Source organism: Monodelphis domestica, chromosome 2, assembly GCF_027887165.1.
Source record: "Monodelphis domestica isolate mMonDom1 chromosome 2, mMonDom1.pri, whole genome shotgun sequence".
NCBI classification, from domain to species: domain Eukaryota; kingdom Metazoa; phylum Chordata; class Mammalia; order Didelphimorphia; family Didelphidae; genus Monodelphis; species Monodelphis domestica.
Genome location: NC_077228.1, coordinates 343,546,692 through 343,559,203, shown reverse-complemented (window position 1 = coordinate 343,559,203; position 12,512 = coordinate 343,546,692). Strand labels below are relative to the sequence as shown.

Here is a 12,512-nt window from a genome sequence, read left to right as displayed (position 1 = left end):
AACCACCTCACAGGTATTCAAACAGGTGCTTTCTGCCTCTTCATGCCTTTGCTCTGGATGTCCCAGATGCCTACAATGCACTCTTCCTTGCTTCTTCCTGGAGTCCTCTTTCTTTTATGGTATAGCTCAAGTAGCATCTTCTATGTGATTCCTTTCCTGGTTTTCATCAACTACTTAAATACTGTGTACTTAATAACTTTGTATTTATGCTTCATATACTTATATGTGTACTTGTTAACTTTTCCATTAGAGGGTAAGCCACTATTTCATACTTTGTACTTGTACCCAACACCTATCATTATACCTGCCACAGTATACCTGGCACTTAAATGCTTTGTCCTTGATAAATGAATAAATTTTTAAAAATTTATTAAGCATTTTATTATATGCTAAACACCATAATAACCATTTAGAGATACAAATAGAAAAGAACATGAAACTCATGCAGTATTTTTTTTTATTTGCCTTCCATCTTAGATTTGATACTAAGGATCAGTTCCAAGGCAGAAGAATGGTAAAGACTAGGCAACTAGAGTTAAGTGATTTGCCCAAGGTCACACATTTAGGAAATGTTTGAATCCAAATTTGAGTCCAGGATCTCACATCTCCAGGCCTAGCTTTCTATCTATCCACTGAGCCACCTAGCTGCCCCAGTGAGTATTCTTTTTGAAAAATGATTCCCTTTAGCGCTTGAGATTCAGCTTTTTTGTGGTAAGTTAAAGGTAGAACCTAAGTGGACCCACAAATAATATATAGAATTTTAATGGACAAAGAAGATGGCAGGAGTGAATGGAAGAAGAGGGGGAGTGCCCCAAGGAAGGAATAAAACATGAAGGTTGTGAAGAAGAAATGCACGTGAATGTTAAGAGTTTAATAAGGAGATTCCTCACTGAACCAGAGAGGATAGATTCAAATATAATATTAGATAAAGTTCAATAGATAAAATGGAACTATTCGATAAGGAGCTTTGAAATACTTATCTCATGGAGTGGTTCATTACAAATTGCACAGCCCTTTCATGGCCTCACAATCTACTTTAAACAAACATTGATTGCCTATATACAGTATCCCATTCTAGCCAGTGAGGTAGATACAGAAAACATGATCTTTATCCTGAGAGAGACTGACAGAGATGGTATGGTAGGAGGAAGCAGTACAATCCAGTTCTTTGGCGACTTTTCCAACAAAAACACAGGAAAAAACACGGTTGTATGTAGAGAAAGAAAATGCAAGGAGAAACCGCAGTAGGTCATTTTTTTTAGCCACAGATTGTGTATTCAACACAAGAAAGTGACCAGGGTAGGTATTATGACCAGTGGTAGTCTTCAGCAGTGGCATTCTGACTCTAGACCAGAATTTTGAACTTAACTTGCAGGTTAGTAACCAGAGCAGAGACTTTAGCTCTGTCACTGACCTTGGCGTAGGAACAGTGACTGAGCTACTAACTTAGGCTGAATTTTGCTGTTGATTGACAAGGCAGAGTCTGTGGACTAGGAATGTACTTACATCTCTTTTGCTCTGAACTCACAAAAAACTCCCAGCTAGTAGACAGGGAATTAGCAAGTGTATGATGGAGCTCCAGTCAGGGGCAAAACTAGCTATGTCAGACCCATACAAGGATTGCAAAGCTATAAGTAGGAGGGAAGTCCTCAGTTAGAACTCTAGGAATTGCTAAAAATGTGTAATTCTCTATCCTAAATGCTCATAAGCTAATTGAGCAATATAACTCAAAATGTGGAGATTACAGCAGCAAGACTTAATAATAAAAATCAGAATCATATTAGGCCCCACTATTCCCTCCAGAAGTACCTATAGTCTGACCCTAACACAAACTTATAATTCAAGAAGTAAGACTGGAAGAATGAGAAAATAAACACCATGGTTAAAACAGTTATTATGGATTGGGAACACCTAAGACAAAAACCCAGAAAAAGAGATGAACTTTAAAAATATATTTAGAAAAAGCTTAAAAGAAAAACACAACCTGGCTATAAGATCTACAAGAATTCCTGCAAGAAATGGAGTGAGTTTTTTAAAGTGAAAAATAATATTTTTTAAATGAAATAAGAGTTCTGAAGAAGGAGAATTGATAGTTTAAGAGATACAATCTTATTTAAGAAAATAGACTTAAGGAGCAGCTGGGTGGCTCAGTGGATTGAGAGCCAGGCCCAGAGACGGGAGGTGGTAGATTCAAATCTGGCCTCACTTCCTAGCTGTGTGACCCTGGGCAAGTCACTTGACCCCCATTGCCTACCCCTAAATTCTTCTGCCTTAGAACCAATACACAATATTGATTCTAAGATGGAAGGCAAGGGTTTAAAATTAAAAAAGAAAAGAAAATAGATTTGCTGAAAATTAGGATGAACCAAAGAGAAGTTAATTCCATGAAACAATAAGAAATACTAAAATGTAAAGACTGAAAAAATAAGAAAATGTAAGATCTCTTTTCAAAAACAACTGACCTAGAAAACAGGACAAGAAAATATCATTTAAGAATCATTGGGCTACCTGAAAGCTAATTCCAATAAAAGAGCATGGGTGTCATTTTTAGAAATCACGAATGAAAATTTACCAAACCTATTAGAAGCAAGTACAAAGTAAAAAATAGAATCCATAGGCCCACTCCTGAAAGAAACCTTCAAATAAAAATTTCCAGGGGTATCATACCCAAAATTCAAGATATTTGAGATCAAAGGAAAAATACTTTGAGCAACCAAAAAGAAAGTTCAGGCACTGAGTATCCACATTGAGGATCACACAAGATTTGGCAGTTACTCCATTAGAGAAGTAGAGAACTTGAACTCCCAAATGCCAAAAGGCAAAAAAGATAGAGGCTTAAAAGAATAGTTTACCCAGGAAAAGTAAAGGGTATCCTTGGGCAACTAGATGGTACAGTGGATAAAGTACTGGGCCTGGAGTCAGGAAAGACTCATCTTCCTGAGTTTAAATCTCACCTGGCACTTTCTAGCAGTGTGATCCTGGGCAAGTCATTTAACCTCTGTAGCCTAACCCTTATTGCTCTTCTGCCTTGGAACCAGTATACAAGATTGATTACAAAAAGTAAGATGTTTTATTAAAGTAGAAAGAAAATGTTATGAATTAGAAGATGCATAGTTGACAGCATCAGGGAAATCTGTATGGAAGAAATGACAATTGAATTGATGACAAAATGTAGATGGCTTTTTGAGTCCAGGGAAATACAGAAAAAAACCCTAAAGTGGCAAGTTGTCCTTTTTATCTGCAACATAGAATGGGTAAATAAGTAATGTTGAAGAAAGGCCAAAAAGTTAGGTCAGCTAATTGTAGAGGCCAGAACATCAGTCTGAGGAATTTGGACTTTATTCAACAGATCATGGTGAGCTTTTGAAGGTATTTGACCAGCAGCAAAATATGTTCATACTTACTTGTCTATAGATGACTGATTAGTTCTGGTAAGTAATAAGATCTTTGAGTTCTAGGACTGTTGGTTTGTTCTCTCTCTTTTTTTTTCCCATATTGTAACTCCAAAACCCAATAGATAGTGCCTGATGAATTTTTGTTAAACTGAAAAATTGATCTGTTAAGAGGAAGACTTTCCTATAACATCCTGCCTCTGAGATCTGTGTGTGCCTATGTTCACACAGTGGTAAATTGTTAGGTGACCTTGGACAAGTAATCTTTAGGGCTCAGTTTTTGCATCTGTGAAATTCATGTAACTCTAGGTAAATTTTTAGGTGACTTCTTGCCTTAAATCTGTGAGCCTTTGCTGTTTCATCAAATTTAATTTGATAAAAATTAAGGACAAATTCTGCACTAAATTTAAAAAAGCTTTTAAGATGGAAGTTGTTTGTTTTTCTTAACCTTCAACCCTTTGGTGGCTTAATGTAATGCTTTCCTACTGGACTTGACATTAAGTCAATTATTTAAAAGTTTTTAATTATTCAGTTCAATTCAGTTATTACCATAGGCATTAAAATCATTTGAAATTAATATGGCTTTTTTTAGAAGTTAAATAATTTTTCTCAGAATTATTTTTGTTCATTTGAAATCTTATTCACTTAGTTGTTAGCAATGTTCTCATCTTATTTGCCAGCTGAGCTACCCAGCTGTCTCCTCTTATTGTTTTAGTTAAAATGGGAGAGTTATACACATGTAGTCTGTGACTGAATATGACCCTTTGACACATGAGAATATTCTGACAGTTTTTTTAACTGAGTTTTACTTTATTTTGTTTTTAGCTTTCCAGAGTTTTGGATCTTCCACCAGAAAACTTGATCAAGTCAATATCTGCAGTTCCAATCTCCAAAAAAGAGTAAAGTGTTTTTATTTTTCTTATACTAAACTGATACACTACTATTCTAGTTGATATGTTGTGTTTACAAGCATTTTCTGCTACAGTATGTACAGAATGGTTGATTTTCTGGGGAGCTAGCCATAGAAGTAAAATTTCATATAGTAAAAAATTTTCTTATTAACATTATAAAATAGAAATATGTGAACAGAAAAAAAATATTTTCTGAACAATGAGACCTATCAAAAAGTGAGAATGGTCTGCCTCTAGAGGTAACGGATTCCCCCTAATTGGAGGTCTTCAGATGGAGACTAGGTATGCAAGAATGGGAATTCTTTAGAGTATATGGATCCTGAAGGACCTTCTAGCTATCAAATTCTGTAATTCTCCTATATGGTGACTATTATGGTAAGTTCTAGTAATTCTGCCATTGTCTACATTTCTCTTGGAGTAAAGTTTTGTTTCTTTGCTAGAATTTAGAACAAAGAAAAGAATGAAAAAGGGGTGGCCAGAGTTATAAACAAATAACTTACCTGGAGCTTTTTTTTTTAAACCCTTACCTTCCATCTTGGAGTCAATATTGTGTATTGGCAATGGGAGTCAAGTGACTTGCCCAGGGTCACACAGCTGGGAAGTGTCTGAGACTAGATTGAACCTAGGATTGCCTGGCTCTCAATCCACTGACCTATTCAGCTGCCCCTTAACTGGAGCTTTTTTTTTTTTTAAACCCTTACCTTCAGTCTTGGAGTGTATTGTGTATTGTGTGTATTGGCTCCAAGGCAAAAGAGTGGTAAGGGCTAGGCAATGGGGGTCAAGTGACTTGCCCAGGGTCACACAGCTGGGAAGTGTCTGAGGCCAAATTTGAACCTAGGACCTCCTGTCTCTAGGCTTGACTCTCAATCCACAGAGCCACCCAGCTGCCCCCTTAACTGGAGCTTTTTGAGGACTATCAGTAACTAATTTCTGGTCGACTTTAGTACTGGTGCTGTCTAAAATATAGTGTCTCTTTACCCCTACTCCCTCTTCTCTCTGTGGAAGTTTAGGCTCATAGGATCTCAGAGCTAAACAGGGTCTTAAAGACTATGTAATTTGACACGTCTCAGTATGACATCTGTCAACATTGTGTTGAAATACACCTAAACCTTTTGAAACCATACTGGAGTTGGTGACTGACATACTTATTCCAGTATATGTATGAAATATATACTTGAATATTGTCAGGCTAGCTGATGGCAATTGTAGATTCAGGAGATGAGATGAGAAGGATGGATAAGTTTCTGGGATCAGGAGGACCACAAGACACTGATGGTGAATCATGGCAAAGTTTATTTCATCATAGCTAGTATTTTATGGGGCAGTGTTACATAAGCTAAAGGATTAGGTAATCTTTTTTACATAGACAATGGTTACAATCTTAGTACAATGACTTAGTTTACCTCACTGAAGCTTAGACAGAGTTTTCTATAGGATAATAAATCAATATGTCAGTGTGTAACCATCTAATCCAGATGGTCATAGAATCCCTGCATCAGTAGTTTCTTGGAAGGACATGAAGTTTCTACAAAGTACAGCAGGGAGGGGTTAGATACCTCAGGTGAAATCATGGGGCTACATGACTGATTCTTGCTAGGCTATGACTTTGATTTTACTGGAGTTCACTCGCTACTTGGGACTACAGGATATCTTGAGTATTCTGTTGGCTTCATTAATGTGGATATTCCCTCCACTGACTTGGAATAAAGCCCTTCCATACCTTTTCAGCTTGTGCAACTCTTATCTAATTTATATTTATAAGTACCTCATAGGTAATCTACCAAGTATGCTGGAGTCCTCTTTTTTTCCCTTTATGTTCTGTTGATGCCAGTATATATTGTGAACTAGTTACTAGTTGCTATCCTCCTGAAGGAAAAGAAGTAATGCAATTGTAATATCTTGAAATATCCAGGCTCTCTCCCAACCCCACCATTCACATCATTTCCATCTAGAAGTCAGTTTGTTCCTTGGTGAGAATTGAATATAGACTAGACTTTTCCCCATGTTGATTCTTCTACCTTTTAAAAGCTATTTTCTCATTTGTAAAATAAGGAAAATATTCATCTTGCCTACTTCTCTGGAATATTGTAGTATTCCAGAAAATAGACATAAGATTACTTCAGAGGGAAAACAGCAAAAAGTGCAAGACAGGTACAGAAGAATATTATTTTCTTTATGAGTGTTTTGGTGTTTTGGTTTTTTGTTTGTTTGTTTTAGTTTGGTTGTTTTTTTTGTTTGTTTGTTTTTGCTTGATGTAAAAGCTTTTTTATTGTAAATAGAATTTGGAGTTGGAAGATTCCCGTAGTCCTTCTTTAGAATTCCTGCCACTTTTTTATAGAAAGAAACAATTATATTCTTTCTGTGTTTTTTAGAGAAGTAGCTGATTTTCAACTCTCTGTACATTCTGTGCTAGAGTGCAGCAATGGTCACTCAAAACCAGATATTCAAGTTCAAGCCCGAAGACTCGCAGAGAAGGTACTTTAATACTTAATTGCCATTCTTTGATTAGATACTGAATATATTTCTCTCAAAAATGTAGTAAGTGAACTTTCTCATGTTAATCATTCATTTGTAATGATCATTGCCCAAACAAAGCTGACCAGTGTAACTTGATTTCATCTTAATGTTTTGCTGTAAAACTATGATTGTTTTTCAAATCATTTTAAAAATTTGCTCTTGCTCCATCTTTAATTTTCTGGCTAAACACTTGGAGGAATGACCCTAGAGTGTTAACTGAATTACAGATTATTTTAAATTGGGTAGACTTATGCTTGGGAAAATGCATTTAAAATGCAAAATTGTTTTTGTTGTATAAATTGGAGCAGTAGGTGACTTCAGGCTTCAAAGGGACTCTCTTCTCCATTTAGTCAGTCCTGTGCGTAAACTTTACACTTAAACCAAAATAAGAATGAAGGTTTTAAAAATTTTAAACTAATGGAATAATTTCTTGTATAGAAGCATTATTTTGTTTTTACCAACTATAATGCTTTATGCTTACTCATTAAGTATTTAAGTGTTTATTAAGATGAAATGAAATAAATCTCTCTCTGTAACTTCTACCCATTATTCCTAGTTTTGCTTTCTATGACAAGCAAAAGAAGATTAATCTTTTTCCTTGGGACATCCCTTCAAATATTTGAAACCCTTAATAATGTTTAAGTCTTTTTTAAAATTACTAGGCTAATAATTCCCTAGACTTTATTTATAAAGAAAATTTAAAAACCAAAACATTCTAATGATGCTTCTTGTCTTTATAACATAGTCACTGACTTTACCTGCCCCACCCACTCCCTCAAATTGGCCTTCCGTTGGCCAGTTCTTTCTCATAGAGCCTGGGATGCAGTTAAGACTATTGAGTCCCCTATTTCATCATGCTCTGCTCACCATTTTATGCAACATTTGCCCTTTTTTGATCCTTTATTCCTGTGATTTCTCAGAAATGAAATCTCATGACTCTGCAGTGATATCATCTAGTTTTATAATTTCCCCAGGCCATATGTCATCTAGCTCTGTTATCTGAAGTAGTTACTAAGTTAACATGTATAAGTGCGATGCATAATTCAAGGAACTGATAGTTTTATATCATTATAGACAGATATATAGAAATACAGATAATTGGCCAAGTATCACCTAAATGTTTTTCATTTTGTATGTTCATGTGCATGAAAAATCTTAAAACTTGTAGACATCTCATTTCTCAAAAATAATGGCTAGACATTTCACAGTTTGATGTGCTAGTTTCTTAAGTCCCCCCAAGCTACATATCATCAGGCTTGTTTATTTAGATCCATTTAATAAGTTAAATAGGTGTGGAATTATTAGGACTCTATGAGAATAGACACATAGAAAAAGACAACTGTCTAAACACCAGTTAAATTATTTATATTATGCACATAAATGCAAGTACTTTTAATATAAAACTATACCTTGTAATGCTCTGATAGAAATAACATATAAAATTTGACTGTCAGTATAAATAATGTTGTGATGTCAAGTCACTATCTCACTACAAAAAGAATTCAGAATTTTAAAAGAGAAGAATGACATCCTTGAGTGGGACAGTATTCTAGGCATAAGAGTAGACAGAAAATGACGAAAGGAATAAAGAAAGGGAAGCCAGAAAGAGATTATCTGGATAAAGAATAAGAGACAAGGATATGATGAGTAAAAAGAAAAGAAACTGGATGCCCTTGCAACCCAAACTGTTGTTACAATCTTAGTATTTTATGTGTTTTTTTTTATTTTAATACCTGATTTAATCTATTTATATCTCTAGCTAAAATGTGATACAGTGGTGAGTGAAATCAGCACTGGACCAGGAACAGTAAACTTTAAAATAAACAGGGAGCTGTTAACAAAGGTAAGAATTGTTAGTATTTCATATTTCATAATTTAAGGAAAAGGTATTCCCTAATCATAGAAACTCTTCTAAGATGGAATCTTTCATAATTTTTGAAATTGTGATTATAACTTTTTGAAATTTATCTTTTAGTCAGCAAGTATTTATTGAGCACCTTCTATTCAGCCACTGGTTTGGGGTTTTGTTTTGGATTTTTTTATACCTTTACTTTCTGTCTTAGTAGCTAGTTCTAGAGTAGCAAGGTCTGGGCAATCAGGGTTAAGTATCTTGCCCAGAGTCTCACAGCTAGAAAGTATCTGAGGTCAGATTTGAACCCAGGTCCTTCTGACTCCAGGTTTAGTACTTGATCACTGTGCAACCTAGCAGCCCTTCAGAAGGTTGTTTGTTTGTTTTTTTTCCCATTTGAAGTAGATTAGTCAATTTAGAATATTATTCCATTGTTACAATAATCACATTATTTCCCTCCCTCCCCATCACCCACCTTTCCCACAGCCATACGGAATTTCATTGGGTATTACTTGTGTCCTTGATCAGAACCTATTTCCATGTTGTTGATGTTTGCACTAGGATGTTAATTTAGAGTCTACATCCCTAACCATATCCCTTCGATCCATGTATCCAACTAGTCGTTTGTCTTTGGTGTTTTTACTCCCACAGTGTTTCCTCTGAATGTGGATAGTTTTCTTTCTCAGATCCCCCTGGGTTGTTCAGGATCACTGCATTGCCACTAATGGAGAAGTCCATTACATTCATTTGTACCGCAATGTATCAGTCTCTGTGTATAATGTTTTCCTGGTTCTGCTCCTTTCACTCTACGTCACTTCCTGGAGGTTGTTCCAGGTCCCATGAATTCCTCCACTTTATTATTCCTTTGAGCACAATAGTATTCCATCACCAACATATACCACAATTTGTTCAGCCATTCCCCAATTGAAGGGCAGCCCCTCATTTTCCAATTTTTTTGCCGAGAGCAGCTTTGAATATTTTTGTACATGTCTTTTTCCTTATTATCTCTTTGGGGTACAAACTCAGCAGTGCTATGGCTGGATCAAAGGGCAGACAGTCATTTAGCGCCCACTGGACATAGTTCCAAATTGCATTTTGTGATTTTTTTTTTAGCGCTTGCTTGGTTTTAAAGTCTTTCCTTTCCCAAAGATCTGCCACGTATACTATTTTGTGTTCTCTTCGTTTGTTTATAGTTTCCTTCTTTATATTCAGGTCATTCACCCATTCTGAGTTTGTCTTGGGGTAGGGTGTGAGGTGTTGATCCAAACCTAATCTCTCCCATACTGTCTTCCAATTTTCCCAGCAGTTTTTATCAAATAGTGGGTTTTGGTCCCCAAAACTGGAATCTTTGGGCTTATCATAGACTGTCTTGCTGAGGTCACTTACCCCAAGTCTATTCCACTGATCCTCCCTTCTGTCTCTTAGCCAGTACCAAATTGTTTTGATGACCACTGCTTTTGAGATCTGGGACTGCAAGGCCTCCTTCCTTTACATTTTTTTTTCATGATTTCCCTGGATATCCTTGATCTTTTGTTCTTCCAAATGAACTTTGTTGTGGTTTTCTAATTCAGTAAAAAAGTTTTTTGGTAGTTCAATGGGTGTGGCAGTAATAAGTAAATTAATTTGGGTAGGATTTTCATTTTTATTATGTTAACTCGTCCCACCCATGATCAATCAATGTTTTTCTAATTGTTTAGATCTCGTTTTAATTGTGTGGAGAGTGTTTTGTAGTTGTGTTCATATAGTTCCTGTGTATCTCTCAGCAGATAGATTCCTAAGTATTTTATATTGTCTAGGGTGATTTTAAATAGAATTTCTCTTTCTAATTCTTGCTGCTGAAATGGGTTAGAGATATATAGAAATGCTGATGACTTATGCAGGTTCATTTTGTATCCTGCAACTTTGCTAAAGTTGTTGATTATTTTGACTAGCTTTTTGGTTGATTCCCTAGGATTCTTTAAGTAGACCATCATATCATCTGCAAAGAGTGATAGTTTGGTCTCCTCATTGCCAATATTAGATACCTTCAGTTTCTTTTTCTTCTCTAATTGCTACTGCTAGTGTTTCTAGTATAGTGTTAAATAATAGAGGTGATAATGGGCATCCTTGTTTCACTCCTGATATTATTCTGAAGGCTTCTAATTTAACCCCACTGCAAATGATGTTTGCTGATGGTTTTCGATATATACTGTGTATTATTTTTAGGAATTTCTATTCCTATACTTTCTAGTGTTTTCAATAGGAATGGGTGTTGTATTTTATCAAAGGCTTTTTCTGCATCTGTTGAGATAATCATGTGATTTTTGTTGGTTTGCTTGTTAATATAGTCAATTATGTGGATGGTTTTCCTAATATTGAACCATCCTTGCATTCCTGGTATGAATCCTACCTGGTCATAGTGAATAACCCTTGTGATGACTTGCTAGAGTCTTTTTGCTAGTATCCTATTTAGGATTTTTGTGTCTATATTCATTAAGGAGATTGGTCTATAGTTTTCTTTCTCTGTTTTTTGACCTGCCTGGCTTTGGGATCAGTACCATATTTGTGTTGTAGGATGAATTTTGTAGAACTCCTTCTTCGCCTATTCTGTCAAATATTTTGTATAATATTGGTATTAGTTGTTCTTTGAATGTTTGATAGAATTCATTTGTGAATTGATCTGGACCTGGGGAGTTTTTCTTAGGGGGTTCTTTGATGCCATGTTCAATTTCTTTTTCTGATATGGGATTTTTAGGAAATTTTTTTCTTCCTCTGTTAGTCTAGGCAATTTATATTTTTGTAAGCATTCATCCATATCACCTAGATTGCCATATTTGTTGACATATAATTGGGCATAGTAATTTTTAATGATTCCCTTAATTTCCTCTTCATTAGAGATGTGAGGCCTCCCTTTTCATCTTGGATACTGTCAGTTTGGTTTTCTTCTTTCTTTTTTTTAATTAGACTGACCAGTACTTTGTCTATTTTATTTGTTTTTTCAAAGTACCAGCTTCTAGTCTTATTTATTAAATCAATAGTTCTTTGACTTTCAATTTTATTAATTTCTCCTTTGATTTTTAGGATCCCTAATTTAGTCTTCATCTGAGGATTTTTAATTTGTTCACTTTCTAGTTTTTTCATTTGCATGCCCAATTCATTGACCTCTGTCCTCCTTAGTTTGTTATATATGAACTCAAGGATATAAATTTCCCCCTGAGTACTGCTTTGGCTGCATCCAATAGGTTTTGAAAGAATGTCTCATAATTGTCATTTTCTTCAATGAAGTTATTCTTTCTTTGATTTGTTCTTTAACAAACCAGTTTTGGAGAATGGTATTGTTTAATTTCCAATTAATTTTTTATTTGCCTCTCCATGTACCCTTATTATTTTCATTGCATTGTGATCTGAGAAGGTTGCATTTATTATTTCTGCTCTTTTTGCACTTGTTTGCAATGTTTTTATGCCCTAATACATGGTCAATTTTTGTGAATGTACCATGTGCTGCTGAAAAGAAGATATATTCCTTTTTGTCCCTATTTATTTTTCTCCATATATCTACTAACTCTAATTTTTCTAAGATCTCATTCACTTTTCTTACCTCTTTCTTCTTTATTTCTTGGTTTAATTTATCTAGTTCGGATGGAGGAAGGTTCAGGTCTCCCACTAGTATAGTTTTTCTATCTATTTCATCCTTGAGCTCCACTCGTTTCTCCTTTAGAAATTTGGATGCTATGCCATTTAGTGCATACATGTTGAGTACTAATATTGCCTCATTGTCTATACTGCCTTTTATCAGGATGTAATTACCTTCCCTATCTCTTTTAACTAGATTTATTTTTACTTTGTCTTCGTCAAATATCATGA

At 35.2% G+C, this 12,512-nt stretch overlaps 1 protein-coding gene across 3 annotated transcripts in view; it reads left to right on the top strand.

Moving 5' to 3' along the window:
- Positions 1-12,512, top strand: part of RARS2 (arginyl-tRNA synthetase 2, mitochondrial) — an 80,171-nt gene that overhangs the window by 5,007 nt on the left and 62,652 nt on the right. For all 3 annotated transcript variants that reach the window (XR_008916612.1, XM_056818576.1, XM_001366914.4), the window contains exons 2-4: positions 4,218-4,291; positions 6,676-6,778; positions 8,580-8,663. Coding sequence is in view for 2 of the 3 variants with exons in the window: in XM_056818576.1 (XP_056674554.1) it covers positions 4,218-4,291; positions 6,676-6,778; positions 8,580-8,663 (261 nt within the window). In the remaining variant the exon portion in view is untranslated. The remainder of the gene's footprint in view (positions 1-4,217; positions 4,292-6,675; positions 6,779-8,579; positions 8,664-12,512) is intronic.